This window comes from Mangifera indica, chromosome 4 (genome assembly GCF_011075055.1).
Source record: "Mangifera indica cultivar Alphonso chromosome 4, CATAS_Mindica_2.1, whole genome shotgun sequence".
NCBI classification, from domain to species: Eukaryota; Viridiplantae; Streptophyta; class Magnoliopsida; order Sapindales; family Anacardiaceae; genus Mangifera; species Mangifera indica.
The window spans coordinates 19,693,772-19,721,284 of record NC_058140.1 but is presented as its reverse complement, the minus strand read 5'-3'; the positions used below and the strand labels follow the sequence as shown (position 1 = coordinate 19,721,284).

Sequence of the window (27,513 nt, the reverse complement as noted above, 5' to 3'; positions counted from 1 at the left end):
TTCTTTTAAATTATATCTTCTAGCAGTATATGCTAGAAGATCTAGATAGCATCGTTAATGGATCAAAATTGAAGCTTTGAAATGACTTTATTATGGATAAAAATGCCAGTAGACTCTGTGGATCTTTCTTTCAGAAATGATGACAAAGTGAGGAGACGGATGTTCACAAAATGTCGACACGCGGAAGAAGGAGAAGGACCTAAAGTTTTCCTGTAATAATCGACTTTAAAGCTTGCTTTAAACGTATGGAATACTTCTCTACTTGACTTTACAAAAGAATCAAATGATAATCTAGAATGCCATTAATGTCCTGTTATTATCAGATTAAGCCATTGCCATCCTCAGCAGCGTCGTTCAGACTAACTAATGAAGCTTTGCGAATTACCAGGTGGGTCAGGATGGGTAGTGGAATATATAATTGAATAAAGCGACATGACCAAAGTTAGCACATTCAGATGTTCCCATTTGTGTGGAAATCTGGAGTCCACTTTTATAGTGGAGGAAGAGAAGAGGCTATCATTTGTCTGCTTTTTCTGTAAGTTGGGCAAGACAGACGAATATACTCATTTTTCCCAGAAAAATTTGCTGCCCAATTTGCTTGTTAGTGGCTGAAAACAATGCTGCCTGCATTGCTCTCCTAATCTCAACCATGTGGCTGAATTATTCTGGTTTGTATGAGGAGGTGATGACTGTAAAATTGTGACACATTGGCTAGAGCGAGCAGAAAGAACATCTCACTGGTTTACACGATAGCCATTATTGTGTCTTCGTTTCATTGCATGGCAATGACACCTGCAACTTCAGTATTGAAAATGGATATTCTCAAGCTGCTGTAATTGATTCTGGATAACTATATTATCCATAACATCATTCGCTTGTTTTGTTTGAATCTGCCAAGTTAATACTTTTCCATCTTTACCAAAGTTTGCCACAGCCTACAGGTTTCTTGAAGGACTCACTTTTATCTTGATTGCATCGGCCAACATGATATGGATCACTTAGGTAACTCAAAACAATTTCTTGGCCCAAGATATTCCTGAATGGGCCAAGCCCCTGCTGGCACCGAATAATCGGTTTTTGACCATGAACCATGCGAGATCAAGTTTGGGGTGACATGAACCATACGAGATCAAGTTTGGATTACTGTTTAACTTAGTTTGATCTCAGTTTAAATAAAAAATATTTTAGTTTAAATTCGATTTGATCTTCACTGCATTAGAGTTTGTCTCTCCAATAATTCTTCCTCCTTTTCAACAATAGCCTAGATAATATATATTTTATTATTTATATTATTTTATTTTATTTATAAAATAATAAAATATTTCAATAATTTTTTAATCTTAAGAGTAATATGATGGTTAATATAGAAAAAATTTAATTAATATTATCTCCACCTTAAATCTTAGATATTAAATTATTATTAAGTTAATATTAAATTTAATATTATTTTATTTTTATTTATTAATTTATAAGACAAATGTACTTTAAATTTTAATTAAAATAACAAATACTATCAAAAACATTTTTAAAAACATATATTAGTAAGATAACAATTTTAAAAAATAATTTAATTAATTATTTTCCTAATCTAACAAGATGAACAAAATTCTAATATATTATATAAATAAAAAAATATTTTAGAAAAAAAACAGAAAACAAATATTTAATATAAGTTATGTTAATAATATTAAATTATGTACAATAATCTTTTAAAAATATCTACGAATTATAATATTTTATTATTTTTAATTACTATTAATCAAACATAATAATTATTTATAAATATTAAAATTTATTAAATATAATAATAATAATAATAATAATAATAATAATTTATCCTCAATAAATTTACAATATAGTTAAAAATTAGCGGAAGTAAACCGTAAAAGTATTCAAATATTATATATATATATATATATTTATTTATTTATTTATTTATTTCAACATATTACATTAATAATATAATCTTGATTTTTTAAATATTATTAAGCCCCGCTTTCTTAATGCTGTGACGCCTTCTTTTAAAAATGTAACCGTTGGCTTTACGACGAAACCTATAAACTAGCCGTTAGCCCGCCCCTGTTATGTGATAATTTCTTAAGTCCCTATTGTTTGAGTTTATTTCAAATAACTCTATCATTTTTAAATTTTATAATTTTAATTCTCCATGTTAACCAACCGTTGGGTTAACTTGAAAATCATATCAAAATAATAACTAAAATAGCTTCTAAAAACATAATAAAAATTGTATTGCACAAACAATTCTGGTTTACAATCACCAAACGGTTAAAAATTTTCTGTCAAGCTAAGGGATCAAAATACTAAGATTTAAAATAAATATGCTTATATAAACAAAACCCAAACTACAGGGATGAAAACGAACTCTCTCCGTTTAAATTTCATGTCTTCTTGTCAAAACCTTATCTAAATTAAATTTCTTCATAACTGAACTCATCACATTCTCAGGCTATCTAGTTTCTATCATCTCTGCTTTCAAATTTCATTCAAATCCCTTGTTGTATTTCTTCTTATTTTCTGGGTAATAGAGAACGACTCATAGTGTCAGTGTTTCTTTTTGGCCATTCTTGTTCTAGATTTTCATTTCTGATTTCTTTCAAATAATGGCATCAAGAACAGTCGCTAAAGACATCATCACTCTACGCGGTTCGGCAGCCATTGTCAGCGAGTTTTTCGGTATGTATTGAACTGTTCTTTATTTTTATCAGTAAGATTTTTCTGGGTTTAGAGAAATTTTTGGCTGATGTTTTTTGCTTTCGTTTAAACCCGTTTTCAGGTTATGCGGCAAACAGGTAGAAAGCTTGTATCTTGACTGTTGTTTTGGGTTTTGTTTTACTTTTGTTTGTTTGTTTGTTTTATATTCTGTAATTTTGGGTCTAGAAAGTGAAATGATTGATGAATTGTGTTTAGTATACTCTACAATCGTGGGGTTTATCCAGAAGAAAGTTTTGTCAAGGTGAAGAAATATGGACTCCCAATGCTGCTTAATCAAGATGAGGGTGTGAAATCTTTCATTGCCAACCTTACGGCTCAGCTTTCAGGTATTTTTGGTTGCTAAGAAACTGTTTGGAAAGTGAAATCAATCTGTAATGATTGTTTCATGTCCTTGAATGCTGAAATAAGCATCAAAGGTTTTCTTGTAAAAACCATTGCATTCGATTGACTGGATGTGTTTGTTTGGTTTTGTGAAGAGTGGCTGGAAGCTGGGAAGTTACAGAGGGTTGTTCTAGTAATAATGAGCAAGGCCAACAATGAGGTTTTAGAAAGGTGGAATTTCAGTATTGAGACAGATGGTGAGGTTGTTGAGAAGGGGTAAGCGTTGATTTGAACCACTTCCTCACTGGTTTTGGTGATTAGAAGTTGTTGATTAGTTACCTGAATGTGAATCTGATTTTTTTCCCAATTGCCACTGTTTCAGCGTGTCAAGGGAAAAAAGTGACAAAGAAATCATGAGAGAGATACAAGCAATCGTGAGACAGATTGCCTCAAGCATCACTTACTTGCCTTGCCTTGATGAACCCTGTAAGGACCATTCTAGTTGAGCATCTGTGTTTATGTGTTTATTTACAAAAGCAATTCTTTTGAGTGTCTTCTGATTAAATTCCTTACACATTGTTTTTGTACTAGGTGTGTTTGATGTGTTGGCATACACTGATAAAGATGTTGCAGTGCCATTCACTTGGGTTGAGAGTGATCCCAAGCTGATTGTGAATCCACAAATGGTGAAATTGCATTCTTTTGATACCAAGGTAAAAGTCTGTTAGTGTGATTTTGATTCGAACAAACAAAGTAGGTATATCAGACATGATTAATTTCTCTCTTTGGTTATGCAGATACACAAAGTTGACACTCTTGTATCATACAAGATCGATGAATGGGATGAGCAGTAGAGTGCTGCCAGAAGACCCTCAATTTCTGCAGCAACATTTTGATTTCTTTAGTGTGCTGTGAATCTTTCTATTCACATTTTGTTATCACTAGGTTTGGGAAAGAAAATGACCAATCATGTACTTTGGTTAAACAGGCTTCATATGTCTGTCAACCAAGGAACAAAGAAAGAAACTTGTAAGATCAAGTTGGAATTCTTTGTGTTTAATTTTCATTGGGAGGAAAGGGAGCTTTTGTCATGCTTGTGTTGTACAAAATTGAAAGATGAATATGCTGTTTTAAGTTCATTTGAGTTGTCAACCATGTTTCATACTCTTCAATGAAAGGCATCCCATGTTTCATGTCCATTAATGCAGTACAGAAATGCTTTCATTTCCACAATTGGCACAGGTTAGCATAGTATTATTTTTGTTAGCAGTCTTATCGTAACAGTTAGCAGGTTGACAACTAATAAGTAATTTTAACTACTAGTAACTGGAGAGTAAATATTTATAGACATCGAAAGGAGAATGCCGCCAGAGAGGATTTGGTCCATGTCCTCCTACCCAAAAACACAACAACACTGTACATACAATTGAGCCATTTAGTTCCAGATTGGCTCTCTGGCCTTACATGTTTACTAACCTCAAGAGCACTGTGAGCATATACGAAAATTACACAGGCTATATGTCAAGATGAAGTTGTCTGCTTTTCAAGTTGCACCTCTGTATATTGAACCAGGTCGAAGATCATCCATGTTATCAATGTTTCTGTATCCATCAAACTCCCTGAGACATGTCCAGCCACGACGAGCCAGAAAAACACGGTAGTCCTCTTCAGTGTAAAAAGTCTTGTCTTCAGTATGCACTGGCATGTGATCCGACTCATCATAGAGGCACACTTTAATTGACAAACCTGAACATCACAGTTACACATCAGTGAACATCGTAGGCAATATTTCCATCTCTAATCGATTGCTTGAGAAAATTATCACATTGTTAATTAAAGAAGACCATAGGTTTACCTTCATCAAGGTGAAGAGTGTAATTCCCCAGCGGCATGTCCCTGTCGATACACCGAACTATCTGATCTTCATCCTCCAACCAAAAGGCACGTTTAGTTCTTATCCCGAAAGCAGACCTGATTGCCTCCTTGATGGCATCTGCATTACCATCAATACCAATCCTTCTTGTGTAATCCCCACATTTTACTGATATAACCCTTCCCACATATGACTGAGCATCCCCACCTGCCAAAAGAGGACAACAAAATATCAACATAAGAAACAGCACATATCTCTCATCTCAAGAACAAGGATTGAGAGCAAAATCTCTGGATCAATAGAACAGGCATTAAACAGATTCATTCAGGCAAAGTATTAAGAGTGCTCTAATCCACAGAGCTCACAATTTTTTTTTTCTTGGTAGAGGACAGCATGCAAAGTTTATGTCATGCTTTGAGAAAATTAAGCACCTTTAGGGAAACTAAGTTCAACTGTACTTGAAATTTACAAACTTTACCATTTCCAGGTGGGGTGTCCCTCCAATTCCAAGGAGGAACTCCAGTGGCAGTAACAGCATCCGCTGTGGTAATAGCAAGAGGATGTCCCTCATGATCTAGGCGTCTTTCAAGATTGAGTGTTGGCCTGCCACTAGCTGCACACCAAAAAACTTAAACAGGGGGGTAAGCATATCTCATTTAAGATAAATCAATTGAAAAAGCACACAAGAGATATGAGTAATATACAAATGAAACTCGTAGCAACCCAAAACCTTTATGAACAACATGCAGAAATAGAGGACTGACTGCCACATACTTTGAAAGGAGATGAATTATTTTTTCTCTCGCTACTAGACTCTTGCCTGCTCTTGGAATGAATTATTTTGCGTTTCATGGAATTTAGTGCTTTGTTGGCTTAGCCCACTCGTATATCAAAAACAATGAAAAGATAGAAAAAGATCAAGTTTCAGGATAGTCATATTTATTGATGCTATATATTCCACAGTTTTGAGTTCAGGCTAGCAAGAGGATGCCAAAGTCCAGATAGGAATGTATTAAATGTATCACTTAACCAAAACTCTTAAGAGACGTTTAGTTTGGATTATGTTTTATTACCAAAATTGAAAAATTATCTTGAAGATAGATTACTTAGAATATTATTGAGTATAAATAATTACTATATTTAATATAATTTAGTAAGTATAAATAATTATTGTATTTGGTTAGAAATAATAAAAAAATACTAATAAATTATTTTACTTAAATACCTTTGGGTATAATTATTCTAAAATATTTTTATATTATTTTTTATATTAATTGAAAAAAAATATTATTTTTATCCTAAAAAATTAATTAAAAAAATATAATTAGAATAAAATCAAGATTTTCTTAGTAATCTTTTAATACCTAAAGTAAAGGTAATAATCAGATTACCACTTATATTACTTGTCACATCACCATTGGTAACAGAAGATTACTGTAATATTTTATTATTGACAAATCAAACAAGATAATGTTAGTAATAAAAGATAAATTAACAAAGTAATTTTTATTATCTAGGAACCAAACGACCGCTTATGGTCATCTTGTTTCCCCAGAGGAAGCCCTTCAAACATATTAGTTATTCTTATCATCTTCTCCTAGATTTCTCCACTTCTCCCATGGTTTAACATAAGGTAGGCTTTTAGTTATCTTTTATTCAGGAGAATTGATTGGTTGAAATGAAAGGAGAAGCTAAAAAATGCAAGGAGACTCCCTCACAGACTTCAACCAACAATTAGTATAATAAGCATCTCTGTACCAAGGCGAGGGTCAAGATGCTGTAAGCGCAATAAGATTTAAAGCAACAGCGCAAGAACACAAAAAAATAAACTTTTTAAGAAGATTATAATTTCCAGGGGAGTTAATATTCATAAGATTTTAAGTGGCAACTTAGTAGAGGTTCTCCACATTGGCAAAGACTTTAACTATGCTGAAAGAGAAGTTCCTTTAATAAATGGAATGTGCTGATCAAGAATTCAGACATCATGCAGCAACAGAAAGATATACTTTGTAGAAGTTAGTCTACAAGGTTGTCAGGCACACAAAAATACAGCTGCATTAAAAATTGCTGCTTTTAATAAAGTCATTCATTAATCCAAATTATAAACTTGGAATGCCAAGAACTCAAATTAGAATACCATACCTTCCACAGGACCAAACGATATAGTTGCATCATCGAAACCTGCATAAATCCAACATTTTTTCTTTTATATATATATTTTTTGTTACACACAGACAAGATTTTATATTATTGCTAAGGTATAAAAGGCCACAAAAATAAACTTATCTACAGGAAACTTCAACACAGCAACCCAATCAGAGTAAAATCATAAAGTTGACACTTGTTATAGTGTTTTTAAAAGGCAGGATTTGGTAATCTTTGCCCCTAAATCCAACTTTACAGAATCTTAAACATCTAAGGGTATTCAAAGAAACTAAATCAGATGATATGAGATTTTAACCACTCAAAACTAAATCATTTGTAGGAAGCATAATAAGCTAAAAAGTGTTGGCCATGATCTGGCATAACAAGGCTTGACTTAACACAACCTCAATGCTTCAATAAACAGAAATCTAAATTTGGTGTCTCATTCTAGAGCCAACACAAAGCATGTAGACGAGACAAACAAGTCAAAAGAAGCATTCCTAAAATGAATAAATTGTGCACCTAACTTACTGAACCAGGTTTCCCTCAGGAGTACACCCCTCAAAAGCTCCTTAGAAGAGTATGAAGCATGAACTGACCTCTTAAATCATATTCTAAACTTTATCAAATTTGCATTCACCTATTGGTGAAAAAGGGAGGCCTTAACAGCGTCAAAGCAGAGAGACCAGCCAACCACAAGTAATTTATTGGGCTTTTCTTACTACAATTGTAGACTCAGTAATCAGATAAACAGTCAGTTTTGACCAATCCAAAGTTTTCAAGACATAGTAAATAAGTCAAGGCTGTTCAAAGAATGAGAAATCCATTACATAGGAGGACAGGGAGTGCAACTACATAGTCTGAAAATCAGCTTTATATCAAGGATGTAATCCATGAACTGAAAGATGATGGCCCACCAGCACAAATACCTCTGATATAGGGGAAAATGGCATTAGTTTGTGTTGTGCATGTTAATTCAAAGTCGTTTATGTCATAAATGAACAGATATTGTAGTCAGTAGAGCCAAAAAAGGTGGGTAAAGAATGGGCAAAGCTATTTTTACTTCCCATCCCCACCCTTACCAAGCCCATTTACCATCATCATCTCACCTGCAGGGAGAGAGACACAGAACAATCACTGTTTTGCTCCTGCCCTGAAACTAAAACAAGCACCAACTTACCAGTTCAAGACTACAATCTGCCCAACCAGTCCACAAAACTCATTCTATAATGCAAATCCAACAGCAAAGCATCCCAAATTGACAAATCTTCACCTCAGTAATTCCACCAAATTCAGGCTCAGCAGCAGACAATGTTGCAGGAATTAAAAGATCTCTAAACATATACTTTCTCATCCAAAATCAAGCTTACCTAAATATTAAGCTCAGTGATGGAAAGATTTTGAAGAAATAGAACAAGTGAAGAGGAAATGTATAGATCAAAATTGAACGTCATGCAGTCTTGCCTCTGAAGTACATGAGATGTCTATAGATGGATACAGCAAGGGAGAGAGAGCAGGGAAAAAGGACAGGTGATTAATGCTAAAATTTTAATAAGACAGCTATAAGGACAAAATGAAAAATTTATTAAAGGACTAGTATCTTATATAATTGCAGGCTCTAAGGTCCTAAATCCATTTCTACACTGAAACCTGATGAGGTTTTAGATCCATTCCCTCCCCACTAAAGGGTGGACTGGACCCCTACTTTGGTGGGTAAATTGTCATCCAGAGGAAAAGGATTAGCTTTGACTAAAATAATGGCATTGTCTGCACTAGGTCGATTATGCAAGAATACCAAACAGTTACGTAAATATTTGCATCTAGTAACCATTAAAAAGCCTCCATTATCCAGATATTTATTAGTCTATACAATTATTATTATTATTATTATTATAAAGTGTTAGATATAAACATGTTCCTAGTCTAGAAAAACCATCTAAACTAAGTAGCATCCTTCTGCTGGGGATTAAACAGCTCCCTGATCCTCAACAAAGTTTTGAAGCTTCCAATTGCAGAAGAAATCACATACAGCCAGCAAATTATATAACCAAATACTAGATTAGGCAACATGCAACAGAACACAATATATTGGCCATCTTTTTTCATCGGAAACAATTAATTGATAAAGAAAACTTTCTTCTTTTTTCCTCATTTTTCCACTTCACAAATGCAATAGAAGAGAATGGACTGAAGCTTATAAAAGTTTTTGATGGCATGAAGCGGTCAAAGGACATGCAATGTCAAAGAACTAATATAGATAAGAAATGTCTACATTTTATAATCTAGATGTTAACCCTCGCTGAAAGGTAACTATTCCTGATTGATGACAAATAATTAACTTGTATTTAAAAGTAGCCACAGAAAAAGAGCCAAAGCCAATCACACATGTGGCATTTTAAGTTGCATGCAAAATAACATATGTACACTAATTACCACCATCATCCGTGTTTCAGTAGAGTTGATTATGCATCACAATTTTGTTTCTTTGTACTATTTCAAAGAAATAAGTAGTATATACTAATTCATATCCCACCCAAAACATTGGAAAATTGCATTTGTAAGATCATAGATTTTGCTAGTTAAAGCAAGACAAATCTTCTTAAGAAGCACTCCAGGAAACCTTTACAAGATGACAAAATTACTCGTGTCAATCAAACAGGTTTTCATCAAGTATACATTCAGCATACCAAAAAAGAAAGAAGTAAATAACACCCATTTCGAGCTTCCTAAAAGAATATCTTACAGCATGTCCAATTTTCATCGACCATTAGGAAATCTCAGAGTAAAAATTCTAAACATATGCAGCAATATATTATAATATTAAAATACAATCAAGCAGGACCAAACCAAACGCACCTAAAAGCCAAAACTTTGCCAGAAATTCAACAACCAATCTCCAATTCACCTAAACCCATCACCTAGAAAGCCTTGAATAACAAAAGCAAGAAACAAAAACCAGCAAAGTTTATACCTTTATCGGAGAACTGCATATAAGTTTCAACCTTATTAGCAGAATTACTAGAGACATTAGAGGTCTTGTACTGTGCATTCTTGCTTCTCTCCTTCAAAATCTCATCAATCTCCTTATAATAAGACATCTTGGCCGAGCCACTACCTCGTTCTTGTTGCTTTGCCTTCTTAAACTCCTTCAAAAGATTCCTCCACTTATCGGTACACATGGTTGGGGACCTGTCAAAACCCTTCTCTCTCATCTTAGCGGAAATTTGTTCCCACAAGTGCTTATTAGACTTGGATGTGTTAAAAAGACTGTCCATTTCTCTCCGAAACGCAATAAGGATCCGGGTTTCGTCTTGAACCCAAGTCTCGGCTCGTTTCTTAGGAGCTTTAACTTCATGGTCCTCACCGCCGCTACTATCACCGAGAATCATTTGCTGAGGAGGCAAGTCGCCATTGGAAGTGACCTCGATGATCATATCACGGGCGGTGGCGCCCGCGCCTTCATCTTTGTAAAAATCAATGGGGCGAGGCTTCTCGGACAAGTACATGATGATGATTGTGTTGGGAGTTAAGGAGGGTTGATTGGAATTTATCTAGTTTTGGCAAAAATTTCAGAGAAGGTGCGAATGGGAGCGTAAAGAGAAAGAGAAAGCTCAGTGAAGGATTTGCGAAGAAAGGGGGATGCTCATGCCATCACTTGAAGTGGACTTCTCTACTTTCTCTCTCTCTCCCTTCTACTTATCTACTTTGTATCATTATACAAATTCTATGTATTTCTGTACTTGATTTTATACGAGTTTCATAAATCTATGAAGGCCAAATGACGGTTTCCCACACTGAGGTTTATTGCAAACACAATCTCTCTGTAAGTTAATTATCAAAAATTTAAATTTTTATCTATGAATTATTAAAATTAATAAAAATAATTAATTTTATGGGTAAAATTATATTAACTAATAATATATTAAAAATAATAAAATATTATTTATTTATTTTTTAGTTTATAAAATTAATAATTTTTTTTTATGATTAAACTTTAAAATCTTATATTTTTTTCCCTAAGGTTTTATTCTTTTTTCCTCCTCTCCTTCAACATCATTGCCAGTCGAATTCTCTCTCTCCCATTTTCTAGCTTTTCTCTCCTTTCTCTTCTACTTTCTGATGTTAAAAATCAAAGAGACTGACGAAGCAATCAAAGAGACCTTGGGTGGGAGATCTTTGGACGAAGGAACCAAAGAGATGAAGCAAGAGCTTGATGATGGCTAAGCTTCATCTCTTCAATTTCTGACATCAGAAAGGAAAAAAGGGGGAGAGAGAAGCTAGAAAAGGGGAAGAAAATGGGAGAGAGAGAGAATCTGGTTGATGGCGGTGTTGGAGAAGGGAAGGGAAAAAGAAGGAAACCTTGGGGGGAAATATAAGATTTTAAAGTTTAATTTTAGAGAAAAATTATTAGTTTTTTAAACCTATGAGAGAAACAGATAATGTTTTATTATTTTTTAATTTAATAATTATTAAATAACGATTTTATCCTTGAGAGTTAACTATGTTTATTAATTTTAACAATCCATAAGTGATAGTTTAAATTTTCGATAGTTAACGGATGAAAAATTAGGTTTGCATCAAACCTTAGGTGGGAAATAATCATTTGGTCATCTATAAATATACAATAAAACTATGTACATAATTTTTATACATAATTTTATATACAAATAACGATGTATCATTATGTAATTAAATGTTATTTTATCTTTAATTTTTAATTATACAATCACATAATAACACATCATTATTTTTACACATAACACTACTCATAAATATATCATTATGTTTTTCTCTCGATCATATTATATTTTAAATATTTTAATTTAATATGTCAAAATATTATTTTATTATTAATTAAAAATAATTAATTATATGGTTATATATTATATTAATATTTAAATAAATACTCAATATAAATATATATAAATTTATTATAAATTAAATATTCCTATGCAAAATTATACCAACAAAAAAAAAAAATTAAATTAGAGAGAAATTTCCATGCAAGGAATTGGGATCAAAAGTTTTCATTGTTATATTTTAACTTCTTAATAGTAAATTGATAGAGTAATAATATGATAATACAAATTATCAACTCAATGTCTTCATATAATTCTTCTATGTATAAAACAAGAGGAAGAAATTATTGAGTAATTATCTATTTAAAAATAAATAAAATATTTATCAAATCAAGCTTATCTTATAATTATTGGAGTTCCTTACTAACGTTCACTAATTATAGTGTCGAAGTTTGAAAAATTACCGAAATATAAATTATTGCATATAGTTTGAATCAAGCTTAGATAAATAAATCCCAATTTTTTTATCAATAATAACCAACACAATAATCACATTCAATCTATTTGATTCTTACATAAAATCGAGATTATGTTTTTACGATAAGAAGAATGAGGCAAGGTTTAGGGTTGGTTTAATGGAGTTACGGATGGTAAGAAAGAGTTTAGGGTTTACTTTTTTGGAAGGGTGTATTTATCAAAATTAATGAAAAATTAAAAAAACTAATAAGAAAATTATACACTAATTTTTAATTTTAATGATTAAATAAAATCATTTAATATAATTTCTCATATTTATAATATATGTAGAAAAAATAAAATAAATTATGTAAAATAAAGAAGGCAACATATGTAGAGCTTAAACGCCACCGTTTCAATCTAAGACATCCGAAAAATTGCGACTGCTACCTTCAGGTAAAAATGATAAAAGAGTGTCTCATTGTTCATAGCCCCAGCTCAGCTCAGCTCCAAGTCGCTGCGACTGAAAAGTTGCAGATTTTAGATTTTGGGCTTCGGAGACAAATCCTAAAGGGCTAATGTGGGTAAGCAAGAGATGATGAAGATGCAACTCTCTTCAACTCAATCAAGAGCAAGAGGAATACCCTTTTCAACTCTTTCATTTTCCTCTCCCACCATCGTCAGTTCTGGCAACTCCAGGTCTCTTTCAGGTATTTTATCAAACTCTGCGTTGTAGTTAACTTTATTTGAGGTTTTTGAGACTTGGGTTTTTCTTATTTTTGGTGTTTGTTTTTTCTTCCATGGTTTCTTCGCGCCCATTTTAGAGCCGCGTTATTGTATTTGTCATTTGTTCACTATCTTATCCATCTGGTGTGGAATTTTATTATGTCCAAGTTTTTTTCTGAGGTATCTGGTTGATGGCAGTTAGGGTTTCATGATAAAGATTTTTCTAAGCCAATTGGTTTTATGTAACATGGGTTTCAATCTTCACACTTGTAAGCCCAATAGATATTTCCGACATGGTATCAGAGCACGAGCCAAACGGCAGCTTTAACAGCCTAAGTGTTCCTGGATACAAGTGACAATGCACCCAGCCAAAAATCGGCTGAGCCGAGAGGCAGGTTTAACAGCCTAGGTGCTTGCACTTAAGCGGGGGTATTGGAGACTCAAATAAAGAAGAGTCCCACATCTAATAAACTTAACTAAAATGAGTGGTATATAAGTGTTGTGGATTGGACCTTAACATAAGCCAATTGGTTTTATGTAACATGGGTTTCAATCTTCACACTTGTAAGCCCAATAGATATTTCCGACAGTCCTTTGGTGGGGAAAAGTGCGAATATTCTTTACTGTGTTGAGAGAAGGTTCCATTAAGTATCCTTGACTGCTAAATGTGACTTCTCTAATCCAACAATTTTGTTACTTGACTACTAAATATGCAATATGATATATGACCGTGGAATGAGTTTATTTGCACCTGAGAATAGAAAATAGCATATAATGCCATCAATGAGTGATGCACAATGTGTTTACCCCCCACACCATCCCACCCCCCAAAAAGAAAATATTTCCTTAAATTGCGACCTTATTTGCTGATTAAACTGTTATGGTAGTCTAAATATTTGATGGAAAGTTGCAGTTCTATAAATGTTTGATTCCTGATTCTTAAACTAATATTTTCGACAGTGTGTGGCTTTTGTAGGACCTTTCAGCCAAATAAAGTGGTCATCAACTGCCTAATACTTTCAGCAATGAGCAATGCCTGTATAACTAGATTCAGCAGGATTCACCATAAATCTGTGACACCATTTTACTCAAATAGAAGGCATGAAAATGGAATATGCAGAAAATTTTCAACCTGCACAGCACCATTGATATCTAAAATTGCCCCACTTATTGTCAGTACTCCCCCATCACTAGTGGCAGCTGCAAGTGTGCCTCCAAATGATACAGTCCAGCGTTCTGATGAATGGTTTGCACTTAGAAGGGACAAACTGACTACAAGCACTTTCAGCACTGCCTTGGGTTTTTGGAAGGGAAGCCGTAGAGCGGAGCTCTGGCATGAGAAAGTATTTGCCTCTGAGGCACAAACTATTGAAGGTTCTAGAAGGTTTGCTATGGAGTGGGGTGTGCTCAATGAAGCGGCAGCTATAGACAGATACAAAAGCATCACTGGTCGTGATGTGAGCTCATTAGGATTTGCAGTCCATGAAGAGGAGAGATTAGATTGGATTGGGGCATCCCCAGATGGGCTTCTCGGTTGCTTTCCAGGAGGTGGCATCCTAGAAGTAAAGTGCCCATATAACAAAGGAAAGCCTGAGACTGCTCTTCCTTGGTCAACTATGCCCTTTTACTACATGCCTCAGGTGCAGGGCCAAATGGAGGTGATGAATAGAGACTGGGTTGATTTGTATTGCTGGACACCAAATGGAAGCACAATCTTTCGTATTTATAGGGAGCATGATTACTGGGAGCTAATACATGGGATTTTACGTGAGTTTTGGTGGGAAAATGTAATTCCTGCTAGGCAAGCTCTGGCATTGGGGAGGGAAGAGGAGGCCAAGTCATATAAACCAACACCCACACACAGAATGACAGGGCTGGCAATTGTTAAGAGCTTGAAATTGGCCACTGAGGCAAAGTTATTGTGTAGGGAGATTGCAGGTCATGTTGAATTTTTCAGATGATGGTTCCAAATTATAAAGGTTAGGCAACTGATTCTGTTTTGTTGTTCCTTAATTTAAATTTTAAACCATTGGCTTCCAAATAGTTGCTGTATATTTATAAAATTATTGAATTCTGATTATAAAAAAATTACTGTTTCATTACAGAATCATCCAATAAGAGTGGGGATCAATATTAGCTAAATTTACTGTTTCATTACATAATCTTTCAATTAAGAGTGGGGATCATGATCAAGTTTAGCTCATATTTGTTGTTGACAGAATCATTGAATATATCTATATCTTGTGGAGGAATAGACTAACAATTTTATGTATACTTATTCTTCCATGAATCTTGGCCCTTTTAAAGGGAGATGTCTATGATAAAAATGACCATAAAGAATTTGATGTTTCAGAGTACTTGACTCATAAATGTAAGGTTTGGCATGCATATAGATCTTTAGTTTTTTAATCATAATGCAGACCAAGTCTAAATTCTTTCAAGAAAGGGCTGTCTTCGTCCTGGAATATCTTTTTCTTTTTTAAGGAAAATCACTGTTCAATCTCATAACTGAACATTACCATAATTATTCTGGCTGGTAGAACATGCATCTAGTCAAAAGATTGTCTAATATTGCTAACTCTTTGCCAAACTTCCCAGTTGAGATAAAAAGGGATTAGTCAAGCAAATTCTGGAAACAAAGGAGAGATGGATTCAGGGTTATCCTGGGCTGATCAATGGGATAATAATGACAACTCTGACTCTCTCCCATTCCCAACTGCTCCTGAAAAAAACGACAAGAATGGAAAAGATGGATCTAAGAACAAGTCAATGAAGGGATTGTTAAGCCTCAAATGGATAAAAGAGCTCCGCAAGAAAACTAAAAAATAATCCAAGTTTGTTGGGTTGTTCATTCACACAATCAAGCATCATTCTGATCTGATTCAATTGTGACTAACCATTATTTAGACTTTGTTTTCTCTTATAATTTTACTTTATATGATGTTATGTTGCTGCTATTGGAGATAACAAATGATGTAAGCAAGGAAATGTGCAAACATGTTTCAGATTTGGAATGTTACAAGAAATGTTCTTATTATCAATGCCGCCTTCTTTTTCTCATTTCTCATTCACAATTCTTGATCGCATATCGTTTCTGTTTTCATGACTTCCTCATCTACCATATCTAGCACAACATCTTCTTCGTATATCCAACCTTTTCTTCCTCATCAGAATTATCCTTTGATTCTTTAGTTGTGATGTCGATATCAGATTTACAGTATAACTAGTGAAAACCTTTCCTCTTTAATTTTCCGTTAAAAAGGAATTTGTCTCCTACTTTTGTGCTCTTGTTGGTGTATTATGCATGTCCCCTTCACAAATTAAATGTCAGAGCAATACTAAATGCGCAAATTGTTAGAATTACCAAACAATTCATTTGTAACATCAAAACTTAAGACACGAAAATTACTTTAAATGTGACTGCCAATTCTTATTATAACTCATTCTCTTCAAAAACTAGAATATAGAGAGAGAGAATTGCATGTGTTAAATTTATGATGTTTTTATAAACAAATGTCAGGGAAAACATGAAAAAAGAAAACAAGTAAACAAAACAAACAAATATAATAAAGGAGGGGAAACGGTAGACAATTATGGGAAATGAGGAAGAGTGACGGCCATGGGTGAGAGAGCAGGGAGAGAGGTGGCACTTGGTTCATTCATAGTTTGCTTCATTCTTATTCTTTCCGATTGTGGGCAAATTCTATTATGAATTTTTCATTAAGAACCATGAACCAATGATATTTCAAAACTAACAAAACAGTGTTTTAATGTTCTTGATGGAATGAAAGAAGAGATTAAACTAGAGGAAGAGAACATCAGAAAGAAAAGAGAGTCAACCTAATAGAGAGATGCAATTTGACCACCCACAAAAGAGATGATAGGATGAAATTGTTAATCGCATTTATGTAGAGGAAACATAATAAGTTCTGATAAGTAAATCAGTCAGAAGTAATATGATTACTACAATTTCTGCATCTGTGTAAAACCTTTTTCCGTTAAAATAGTTTAATTTTTATATTAGAAAATGTGATTTATGCCGTTAATGAAGGGCAAATGTTTGTGGGTTAGACTGACTGTCTATGGGAAAACGTAAATTATGTAATTTGCTCTTTTCTTTGTTTACCTGAATTACTTTCCATGTTCAGAGAATCATATTTCATCCGCGTTCATATTTCACCCAACACAACATCCGGCACCATTTTAAAATCCATTGTACATCCACAAGACCATGACGAAAATCATCATCACGATCCAGCCCCACGGTCTTCTACCATCAAAACCCATCAGTGACGGACCAATAAATATGTTCTCATTTTTATGTTAATGTATCATTATATATTAAATAATTTTAAATTAAAAATAAAATAATAACCATCAAATAATAACACATCATCTAATACATCTAATACTATCTATAATGAGTCCCTGCATTCCCTATTCTTAATCACCCAAAAACTAGCTAACCCCTTTCTATTCTCCCTTCATTAAGCTTCGTCGCCCACTCCCATTCCTCCTCAAGTAAATCAAACTAGATTGACAAGCCCTTTCATTGAGAGTTTGGGATTGCTCTATCAAGAGAGGATCTTTCCAATCTATCCAAAACTCATCAACTTGGGAGATAAGCCTCTACTCCTTAACAATCTATCATAACCAATTAAACACTTAAAACTGAATGCACATAATGGTAATATTAGTGGAGAGTGGTCAGTTGTGTTTGCTTTGCCCAAGAGCCTTTGATTTAGATCTCTTCTTATGAAAAAAATAACTAATGATTATTTTAATCTCTGATTAGTTGATTTCACCAGAACATTCTTTTCTCATGAAAACTAATTGCGTACAGCTTCACATCCATAAATGAATCTGGCATATCTTCCACAATGGAAGGAACAAAAACAAACCTACACTGTTCAAGAAATACAGATCACCAGGGACGGTAGAAATATGTTGTGCTACAATTAAAGCAGCAAGCACGCACCCAAACAATAGTGCATAAAGAGCAGCCTGCATCACAAGTTACCGAATGGCAACAAGATAACTCACTACAGATTTTTCAGCGCTGCACAGGTAGCAATTAGATGAACGCTTGCCTCAGCTAGGCACATGACAAAATACAAGCAGAATGGAAGAGACATCACAGTACAACAGACAAGTCGCATGGACATATCGACAAGATCACCTCCCACTTCATAGTCAACTCATATGTCAGTTCCAATCCATGAGCAAACCAGCATATTCTACAGTGGACTTTATTAACCGCTAGTAACAATTGTTAGGAAACCATCCACACATGCAATCCCCTTTGTCCTGAGCATCAATCAATCAAAACCTTTGACTTCATATTATCATGAGTTACAAATATTAGGTACAACCCAGCAGCCAGATCCCTTTTATCCTTAACATATTAATAAAAAATTTAAAACTCCTTACTAACATTCTCAAGTATTTCTTCATCTTTTATTTCTTCTATTTCTGTTTTCCCTTCTTTCCACAGAATGATAACTGAAAGCAGCTTACCCAAATGCAGTCCTGAAGTTCATGTCCACCAATAAGCTGAACCTGACTTGACTTGCAGACAAAGAAGGCAATAACCAGACAGAATAAGAAATATATGTTGGTTGCCTCACTAGGTAACCAATCATTCAATTTCTCGACCATAAGTGAAACCAGAAGACACAAATTGCTGTTAGTCCCTAGCCATGATGACAGACGCTAGAACAAGGTTCATCAGAATCAGGAGTTTTATTCAGTTCAATCCTTCTAACCTGCCTCTCTTGACTCATCAAGAGCTGCTTCCCACATTCTGAACAAAGTAACTCCAAACAAAATGTCTCCTCATATTCACTGTCATTAATGCATCGACCACATTGAGCACAGCGTGCTATGCAGAGTGTGCACGCCCTGCATAGCTGAGTGATGTTTTTTCCCCCCTGACATCCCTCTGCAGGGCAATCATATACTAGCCTCAGGTTCTGGCATCTAGGGCACATTTCAATATCGATGGCACGTTCATCCTCAAAGGATAGATAAAATTTTCCTCTGTGATAGAAATGTGGCTTGCGAGCACTTGGTTGCATGGAACAATCAGTGCCCAATAAAAGCTTCAACTCTTCAAAATGTGTTGGAGTCACACCATAGAGCCCACCAATTCTAAGATGCTTCACGCCTGTTGTGCTCATAGACTTGAAAGCTTTTAAGCAGTTAATGATGCCCTCGATACTGAGTCTAGTACATCCAGGAACACTCAGCTGCAAGAAGAGAATGAATTTAGCAGCTTAAAAAGAGCAATTAATCATCTATAATTCAGGTGTCATGAAGTTGCATGATGAAATGCTTCCAATCAGTTTTGCTGATAGTCTAGGGTGATAGAGAGCCAAAAACAGAAGGACAAAGTTTTAACACAAGAAGAAAAATTGTATCATGCAGATATAAAAGTGCCAACCCATCTGAATATAAGCATGCAATATATAGTTTGATGACATGTAAAAAAGTGATTGACCCAGAATCAAGTGACAGAGTAGCTACTTCACTTTCAAATCCTTAAGTTATCCATACATAAAGACTGCAAAAACTAATTTCACACATTTGCAAACTTTCATAACAATGAAAATACAATTCTGAATTGATAATAAGTCTACCATAATCAAATTAACAAAACAAGCTAACAATAACTAGTCTCACGTTAGAGGTGATTGGTTTAATTTATTTCTGCTCATGATTGGTTCTATACTGGGATTACAAAAAAATAATAATAATAAACAAAAAATCACATAGCAAAAATTTAATAAATGCATGTCTGCATATACATGTGTGCTTGAAGAAACCCATCAGGCCAGTCGGTCTTCAGTGTGTAAAAAGTGTTATTTTTCTAACAAGATGGTATAACTGAATTTTTACTTATAAAAGAATTGACAATACCTATCAGCTCCAGAATGGAGGACAAACCCACCAGAAACAGAAAAAACCCAAGGCACCAAAATTTTTACATGTAATTGTCATTATGTAGGAATAACTTGCCACTATATATTCCCAATAATTTAGAAAATGTAAGATGTGAGTAAAGAATAGATATACACATATATAAAGCATAAAGGACTCAAACAACACCATCAAACAGCCCACCAAATAACCTGGTAAGAAAAACTATTAATACTAAAAGTCATGCAAGCAATGATTAAGTTAGAAAGATGATATTCATATATAAAAGAAATATCCACACAATGCAAAACTAATATTGGTTAAAAATAATCTGACCTTGGTTAGCCTTGGATTATTTTCAAGCACACGTTTCAGACCATCATCAGTAATCCTTAAACACTCCACCAGGCTTAAGCATTGCAAGTTACCTTGAGCCCTATTGGTTAATTGCAAAAGAACATCATCAGTAATCTTTTCATTCAATGGCTGATCTATGTGAATACTTCTCCACAAGAGAGGGTCACTTCTAACAGTAGAACACAGAGACCTACAAACCCTTTCAACTAGAAGGAGATCCCGTGGACCCAGATAACCAAGGGCAAAATACAAAGCAGGATGTGGAGCCCCTCCCTCTTTATCATGATCGATCCCATAACCCTCTTGCAATCCTTTATATCGCTGATCACCATAACCCTCTTGCAATCCTTTATATCGCTGATCACCATAACCCACATTTTCATTACCATAACTCAAAATCTCATCCATATCACAAGATGATTCAAGACCACCATGACCAGATGTCTCCCCTACTACGTCCTTCCCCAAAAAACACCCAGAAGATCCACTCACTACATGCAAATTATGCTCAAACCCAGTGTTCCCAGGAAAACCCTGAAACCTCATAGCATTATTCCAGAAAAAATTCAATTCCGCAAGCAACTGACAATTCCCTTCACTTGTCCCCACCTCATCCATCCCATAGCCACCATAATCCACCTCCAAGTCCTCAAGCCAACCTGTAATTGCAGTAAAAGTGGTACTGATATCCATGCCAAATGGATCTGATGGCAGAAGGTCAAGAATGTCCTTTGATACAGAGTCCTGAGAGACGCATCTGTTACAACCCCTATCCCTTCCATAATGAAAACAGTCCTCCATTTCGCAATCCGAATGCCAATTCCTAAACCCATCTCCGTTTCGCTCAGGAATTCCCTCAACAAGATACCCATTTGCAATCCTCATTGGGGCCACCATATTGTCATCACTTAAATGTGAAGGAAAGATTGATCGATGCGAAAAATTCAATGCCATCGTATTGTATACAACCTCTTTCCCAAATCCTTCTTTACAACATGAACAGCACTGTATGCAAACCCTAAAAGTCTCTTCTCTTCTTTTTTTTTTTTTGTTCCTTTTAGCTTAGGGATATCAACCAAAAAAAAAAAACCTAAACAGATTTGAAAGAGAAATTATAAAACAAAAAGATTAAAACAAAATTTTCGAAGATCTAAATCTAACAAGAAAACCCTCGATTTTGGATGGCAAACTAAAACAACGCACCAAAATTTTCACGGAGTTTCTCGTGTAAGAAGCTAATATACTTGAGCTAAACAAAACGAACAACAGGAAACCCTCTACCCAAAAATCTATACAAAGAATCAATCAAAATGAGTCGAATTTCTTTTTTTTTTCTTCTTTTCCTTGGAATAACCTAATCAAAAGCTAAGGTATGCAACAAATCTAAACGCAAAATCGGAGAAAACGAATAAACGATAATCAAATCAAATTAAAAGATAAGATTAACAACAAGAGATAACCCTAATTTGACCTCCCACGAACGCAATCGACAGATAAAGCCAAGTCTCTTGGCACCGAATCCAGTGGCTTTCTCGACGTAAAACGAGGGTTTTGTGCTTTTAAACGGTGTCTGAGTTGGGAGAAGAGTGTTCGATCCGAAGAGAAGGTGGGTTGAGTCTGTCGACCGAGTTCAAGAGACAAGAAAGGAAAAGAAATAAACGAGCCAGGGAAATTACAAACGAAGGATACGAAATTAATAAATTATGTTTATTTTATTTTATTTTTTTATTTGAGTTTGCGGGAGAGAGAGAGAAAGTGCAGGGTCATGGTGAATTGTCCGATTTAGGAGCGGGAGTAGGCTAAGGGAGAAATCGACACGTGTCGGTTAGTTAATAATAGGGTTACTTTTTCTTCGCAGTAAGATGTGGCGGGAGATGGTATCAGGAAACCACCCTATCGTTTTACTGCTAATCTCTCGGTCTATGTTCGTTGCGATCACTCATCTTTATCAGACGACTGGGGAGTACGGTTCTGATAACTTATCAGACGGTTTTAGACTAACTTACAGGATAATATTGGGTGTGAGTGAACAGGTGAGTTGAAAGGTCAGCGTTTGTGATGATGCACGATCTGGGCCCAAAACAACCTCAGCTTCTATGTACACAGATAAGATCCGACCCACATAAACGGGTAATACGGAAAATTAATCAACAACTACGGCTGGATCCAGCCATGATGAGATCGGCTCAATTTGAACTATTCTGTTTTAATTTGGTAATATTATTTACCTTATTAATTTTATTATTAATATTATTTATTTTATTGATGTATTATTTATTTGATTAGTGATCTTTTGACTATATTTTTAACTAACTCAAATAAATTTAAAATAAATTTATAATTAAATTTGATTTGAATATAATCTTATGAGTAGTAAAAAATTGTTGTGAAATTTCATTACAAGAACACTACGCGGTTGGCTTCAACAAACATTTTGCATTATTATTTACTTAATAATAATATTGCCCTGGTTTCAGTTAGCTGATTAAACCTTAAGGCCTAAGCTGCCTTAATGTTTAAGCCAAAGTATTTAATTTGGACGGATTACTCGATAATAATTTGTGGGGATTTGACCAAGCAAGCAAGAGGAAAAAGTTGGTTGGACGAAGCACATTTTTTAACCTTTTTCTTGAGCTCCATCCACCACAAAGGGAAGCAAAGTCCAACTTTACGACCCCTAATATGTTCATACTCATGCAAGAAAGAATTTCTTGTTTCACACTTTGGTGAGTATTTGCCCCAAGGAATCGTTTCTAACTTGAAATTTTCAATAAACTCCTCTCACAAGTATTCACAAAGCAATTCTTCAGGGCAAAGTTTGAGATGGCTTTGCATGGCCACCACCTGGAAATGACAATGTTTCCAAGTTTACAATCAGCCCACTACCAAGGGAATATCCAGAAGAAAAGGGAGTGAACAGATGACTCATGCTCCCTGTTACGGCGATCGTTTTAAATTAAATTTAGAAACACACAGACCAAAAACTAACTGTCAAAATCTCAGTTAAATGAAACAACATAATATCGCAAAGTAAATGTTAAAATATTTGAATTATGTGACTAAAATTGCAGTTCCTTCCGGGTTAATTCCTAGACTTCTTTCTTGAAGACTTGGATGACTTGGATTGCTGTCCAACAGAATTCTGTGAAGCTCCTTTAGAGCTACTGGCTTGGCTTGACGTTGAATTGGAACTAGTACCTTGGGCAGCAGTTTCATGTTTGTCTCTAACAACTGCACCTTGTGAGCCTCTCACTTGAGCAGCTCTCTTATCCTTTCTCTTAGGCCTGTAACTTGACCTCTCTCTCTTGGGGAGCCACCTTTCTGGGTCCGGTGGAGGACCAGGGTTTGCAGGGTCAAATCCTTTGGGGTACCTTGGCTTTCTCTTTCTCTTTTTCTTTGGTTTCTCTCTCCTTCCTTCCTCATGTGCTTCAGGGACAACAGAAGCAGCGCCTTCAACATGTTTTGCACCAGAAGTCTTCTCCAAACTGTTCACATCAACCCCCTTGAAACCAGGCAATGGCTTTAGTTTCTTCTCATAAGCTTCAGCCTTGTCAACATCCACCCGAGCAGCTGTAGTGACGAGCCCAACCAATGCCTCAATGCTTCCATGGGTTTTCACAAGCTCCTCATAGAGATGGAAGGCATCCTCCTCTTGGCCATGTCTGAGCTTGAAGGAAGCAGCCTCCTGCATTATGACACTTAGCTGATTGTCCTCAGTCATGGAATTTAGCCACCATTTGATTGCAGCATCAAACACAGCTGCTGCACCATTGATATCTCCAGCACGCTCTTTAAGAGCCACAAGGGTGGCCACAGTACCAGGCATGTGCTGGATATCATGTATCTTCACCAGGGACTCGGCTGCAATATGAGGATGGTTGGCAGCAGCAGCAACCTGTGCCCTAGCCAAAAGAACAACTTTGGACTGATCAGGGAATTTCTCAGCGTGCTGCCCCAATATTTCTTCAGCCCTAGCAGCCTTGTTCTCTCTCACTAAGACAGAAGCTTGAAGCAACACTGGCATCACACTTCCTGGAAAAAGGTCTGGCAATGTGGCAACAAGTTCTCGAGCCTGTAAAGTTTCAGCAATGAAAAATATCATGTAAACAGGATCTTGAAGCAGCTGAGTTTACTAAGTGATAGAAAAATGGGACAAATCAGAGCAATAGACTGGTTGTATACCTGGTCCATCTTATTTGCATGAAGCAGTAAAAGCACCCGATTTGCATATATTGCTTCCTTTTGCTTCGATGAAAGCTTCAAGTCAAGCACACGAGCAAGCTGAAAGTTTTGCGTGTCTTTCTCTTTGATACGATCAAGTTTCCTTAAGCTATCTGAAACATCTTTCGGACCTTTTAATGCAACGAGGTTGTTCACAGCCACAGCAAGTGATGATTCATCTGCCAGATTCCGCTTAATAATGTCTGCATAAGCTCCAATAGCCTCTTGATTGTTTCCAAGGAGCTAATGAAACAAGCTAATTTGCATTACTGACCATTGTATAGCTCCATCGCAAAAATGGAGGAAAAAATTAAAAGATTAAGATAGTACAATATTTGCACAACGCACTTATTTTACCTGCTGAACATACGCTAATTGGACAGCTATAGGAGCCAATTCAATCTCTATGTCATCCTCAGCAAAGTTGTCATCAGTTAGAGTTTCCTGACCAATTCTGACAAAAAATAGTAAATCAGTGTCCATAGAGTTCAACTGTCTCACCTTTACAAGGAGATACAGACTTTAATGACTCACAAATGAAGTCTAACAAAATAGAAACTACCAGTCAGAGAATTATGATAAGCAAGACACAAATAAAAATATTATAACAGACAGAAACAGATCATATGAATTGAAACACTTCACAACCTCAAAAACTCTCACATAGAAACATCCATTTCTTTCAATTAAAAATAGACATATCATTTTGTATGAAAAAAATGTCAATGTGCACTCAGCAGCACAGCACCAATAAAAAACACAAAAAAAAAAAAAAAAAAAAACCCAAAAATGATAAAGTCCAGACAAGCAATCAATTAAAGTAAATGTTAGATACCAAATTATAAGACAGTTTTGGACTCTCTTCTATGGCATGGACTCAGCAACAGCATGGAATTTCTTTGCTGATGTCTGAACCTATAATGCCATGAATGAAGCTCAAGTAGATGACCATTTACGTTTTACAACAAATCAAGCTCATTGAAGACGGCACACTGGAAACTAATACAAGAAGCTGTGTACTCTATTTTGTGTTAATTTCATAAACAACATTCAGATAACATCTAATGAAGGGTTTGTCAAGCAGAGCTGCATCAAAAGTTTGCACTTCTAGCACTGCTCTTAAATTATCTCCAAAGACACTTTCTTACTTAAGAAAGGTTAAAATCAACTAATCCTAAGTTGATTTTCACACCTTAGAATACTACTAATATAAGGTTGAAGACTAATACAAAACTAGAAACATTAATATATTCATAAAGTTCCAGTACTGAATTAAATAATTTACTGTCACCGAAAAAAAAACCCATTATGATTACAATGCCTTAATACCTTCGGGCTGCCAATAAGAGTTGTTCCGCATCAGAGTACTTATTCCTTTCAACTAGAGAACAACCTGTGTTGTATGCCAACTCAAAGCTGCTAGTTGCTTTCACCCTAAGTCCATCCAGTGTTTTTTGCACTTCAGAAGCCCTTCCAGCCGAAATCAAACCAGCCACAAAATTTATTTCTAAAGAATCAATCTTGGATTTTTGAAGCTTCTCATATATATCTACGCAGGCATTGATTTCTCCTAAACGATATAAAATCTGAGATTTCAAGAGCATGGCAGCAGAATTGCTCTCTTGGTTTTTCAATAATTCTAATGCTTCATCTAACTTGTTTTGCCTGTAGAGGCAGTATGCCTATTCAGAAACAGCAAAAGGAAAATTAAAATCAACAATGAGACTTTATGTCCACTTTAGAAAAATCTAATGCAGCCACAGATCATCCCAAATTAACTATATATATATATAATTGAGAAAATTTAGAGCCAGCCACAGAGATATAAGAAAAAGACTTGTATTATCTCACGTCATTATTGAAGAACTCAAATTAAGAGAGAAAATGAACTCCAATAACCTGATGCAAAATATCGAAAGACATTAAACGAACTTCAGAAAATAAATAATTTTCTGTCATGGCAGCTACTATGCAAATGCAATGAAAAAATTTCTTCAAAAGTTAACCACGTTTTAACACAATATATCAATAATCGGCAACGGCAGTGAATTATAATTAAGAAGACAAGCACAATACGAAACACTTAAAAGAATAAAAAATGAATACCTTGAAGTAACTAAAGTCGATAGGGAGCTTCTGAGACGATTGAATTGTAGAGAGAGCACCATCAATATCGTCCGCCTTTATCAAAGCCACCACTTTGCACCGCACCGCGTCCTCGTCGCCGGGAGCGATTGACAGAACTGCGAAACAGTTGCATGCAGCATTTCGATAAATGAGAACATTAAACGTTAAACAATAAAAATAGAGATGAATAGCCTCATAGAATCAGAGTCGTGCCTTGATCTGCGACTTTGACGGCTTGTTCGAACTCGGATCGCTCAATATGTCTGTTAAGCGAGGTGAATAGATCTTCGATGGCAGGTGGTGGCTGAGACGGAGCAGGCTTTGGTTTTTCTTTAGTTTTAGGAGCCATTGACCGAGATTTTCTTGGTTGTGGCAATTGCTTGTATTATTTTCTCAGTTACAAAACAGATCAGAGAAGAGGCTGGTTTGGAGGATCGACTGGTTGAGCATCGAGGGCTGCGGATTTAGGCTGTGCACCTTTTGGCGTTCGCACAGCACCGCTTCGGGTTTCTTGGGCTCTGGGCCGGGTGACCCGTGAAGCGCTTTTTAAAAGCCCACATGAGAAAATGAGGGGCCCAGTTAGACACATGATGTCGGATCCGTCAAAACCCGGACCATAAACATAAATTAAAAACATTGTTATAAATTGACATTGGAACTTGGTATTCCCTGTGCACTTGATTACATGAATAGAGATGTCAATGGGCCGGGATGGGTTGGCTCCGGCTCGGCCCATTGGGTTAATAGATCAGGCCGGGCTTGAGTCCCAAACAATAATGGGTTTTCAGATCGGGCCGACCCATTTAATCAATATTTTTAAAAAAATTTTAATTAAAA

General features: G+C 35.3%; 6 protein-coding genes across 8 annotated transcripts; 3 read left to right on the top strand and 3 right to left on the bottom strand.

Moving 5' to 3' along the window:
- The first annotated feature begins 2,385 nt into the window (after positions 1-2,385).
- LOC123214045 (mitotic spindle checkpoint protein MAD2-like) lies at positions 2,386-4,193 on the top strand. The gene is made up of 7 exons (XM_044633740.1): positions 2,386-2,694; positions 2,795-2,810; positions 2,929-3,059; positions 3,210-3,330; positions 3,437-3,540; positions 3,646-3,767; positions 3,852-4,193. Exons 1-7 carry the CDS (start codon positions 2,622-2,624, stop codon positions 3,906-3,908), a joined length of 624 nt encoding a protein of 207 aa, XP_044489675.1. The 5' UTR covers positions 2,386-2,621; the 3' UTR covers positions 3,909-4,193.
- A 153-nt stretch (positions 4,194-4,346) lies between these two features.
- On the bottom strand, positions 4,347-10,784 carry LOC123214044 (trihelix transcription factor GT-1-like). 2 transcript variants are annotated; one of them, XM_044633737.1, is made up of 5 exons: positions 10,044-10,784; positions 7,070-7,108; positions 5,406-5,555; positions 4,910-5,134; positions 4,347-4,800 (listed from the first exon to the last, which is right to left on the bottom strand). In XM_044633737.1, the coding sequence occupies exons 1-5, from the start codon at positions 10,576-10,578 to the stop codon at positions 4,598-4,600; spliced, it is 1,152 nt and encodes a 383-aa protein (XP_044489672.1). In that variant the 5' UTR covers positions 10,579-10,784; the 3' UTR covers positions 4,347-4,597. The 2 variants fall into 2 exon arrangements, with proteins under 2 accessions (XP_044489672.1, XP_044489674.1); XM_044633739.1 differs by having other exon boundaries at positions 5,406-5,540; positions 10,044-10,782.
- A 2,027-nt stretch (positions 10,785-12,811) lies between these two features.
- LOC123212879 lies at positions 12,812-16,094 on the top strand. Of its 2 annotated transcripts, none has more exons than XM_044632104.1 (3): positions 12,812-13,037; positions 14,014-15,032; positions 15,652-16,094. In XM_044632104.1, the coding sequence occupies exons 1-2, from the start codon at positions 12,923-12,925 to the stop codon at positions 15,012-15,014; spliced, it is 1,116 nt and encodes a 371-aa protein (XP_044488039.1). In that variant the 5' UTR covers positions 12,812-12,922; the 3' UTR covers positions 15,015-15,032; positions 15,652-16,094. The 2 variants fall into 2 exon arrangements, with proteins under 2 accessions (XP_044488039.1, XP_044488041.1); XM_044632106.1 differs by having other exon boundaries at positions 12,885-13,037; positions 14,030-15,032.
- Positions 15,700-16,094, top strand: LOC123212880. The gene has a single exon (XM_044632107.1). The coding sequence runs from the start codon at positions 15,700-15,702 to the stop codon at positions 15,880-15,882; it is 183 nt and encodes a 60-aa protein (XP_044488042.1). The 3' UTR covers positions 15,883-16,094.
- Positions 16,095-17,903: 1,809 nt separating this feature from the next.
- Positions 17,904-22,079, bottom strand: LOC123215033 (F-box protein SKIP14). The gene is made up of 2 exons (XM_044635071.1): positions 20,308-22,079; positions 17,904-19,301 (listed from the first exon to the last, which is right to left on the bottom strand). The coding sequence occupies exons 1-2, from the start codon at positions 21,280-21,282 to the stop codon at positions 18,747-18,749; spliced, it is 1,530 nt and encodes a 509-aa protein (XP_044491006.1). The 5' UTR covers positions 21,283-22,079; the 3' UTR covers positions 17,904-18,746.
- A 1,145-nt stretch (positions 22,080-23,224) lies between these two features.
- LOC123215032 (signal recognition particle subunit SRP72) lies at positions 23,225-27,155 on the bottom strand. Its single transcript, XM_044635069.1, has 6 exons — positions 26,890-27,155; positions 26,656-26,792; positions 25,879-26,231; positions 24,907-25,003; positions 24,511-24,792; positions 23,225-24,400 (listed from the first exon to the last, which is right to left on the bottom strand). The coding sequence occupies exons 1-6, from the start codon at positions 27,023-27,025 to the stop codon at positions 23,411-23,413; spliced, it is 1,995 nt and encodes a 664-aa protein (XP_044491004.1). The 5' UTR covers positions 27,026-27,155; the 3' UTR covers positions 23,225-23,410.
- Between the last annotated feature and the right edge of the window lie 358 nt (positions 27,156-27,513).

Coding starts and splice junctions, on each gene's coding strand:
- LOC123214045 (XM_044633740.1), top strand. CDS start 2,622: ATGGCATCAAGAACAGTCGCTAAAGACATCATCACTCTACGCGGTTCG. Junction 3,060..3,209: donor CCTTACGGCTCAGCTTTCAG/GTATTTTTGGTT, acceptor GGTTTTGTGAAG/AGTGGCTGGAAGCTGGGAAG. Junction 3,331..3,436: donor GGTGAGGTTGTTGAGAAGGG/GTAAGCGTTGAT, acceptor CCACTGTTTCAG/CGTGTCAAGGGAAAAAAGTG.
- LOC123214044 (XM_044633737.1), bottom strand. CDS start 10,578: ATGTACTTGTCCGAGAAGCCTCGCCCCATTGATTTTTACAAAGATGAA. Junction 5,556..7,069: donor ATCGTTTGGTCCTGTGGAAG/GTATGGTATTCT, acceptor CCCCTGTTTAAG/TTTTTTGGTGTGCAGCTAGT. Junction 4,801..4,909: donor CACTCTTCACCTTGATGAAG/GTAAACCTATGG, acceptor TGTGATGTTCAG/GTTTGTCAATTAAAGTGTGC.
- LOC123212879 (XM_044632104.1), top strand. CDS start 12,923: ATGATGAAGATGCAACTCTCTTCAACTCAATCAAGAGCAAGAGGAATA. Junction 13,038..14,013: donor CAACTCCAGGTCTCTTTCAG/GTATTTTATCAA, acceptor TATTTTCGACAG/TGTGTGGCTTTTGTAGGACC.
- LOC123212880 (XM_044632107.1), top strand. CDS start 15,700: ATGGATTCAGGGTTATCCTGGGCTGATCAATGGGATAATAATGACAAC.
- LOC123215033 (XM_044635071.1), bottom strand. CDS start 21,282: ATGGCATTGAATTTTTCGCATCGATCAATCTTTCCTTCACATTTAAGT. Junction 19,302..20,307: donor ATAATCCAAGGCTAACCAAG/GTCAGATTATTT, acceptor CTCTTCTTGCAG/CTGAGTGTTCCTGGATGTAC.
- LOC123215032 (XM_044635069.1), bottom strand. CDS start 27,025: ATGGCTCCTAAAACTAAAGAAAAACCAAAGCCTGCTCCGTCTCAGCCA. Junction 25,004..25,878: donor CTCTTATTGGCAGCCCGAAG/GTATTAAGGCAT, acceptor ATTTTTTGTCAG/AATTGGTCAGGAAACTCTAA. Junction 24,793..24,906: donor AATTAGCGTATGTTCAGCAG/GTAAAATAAGTG, acceptor TTGTTTCATTAG/CTCCTTGGAAACAATCAAGA.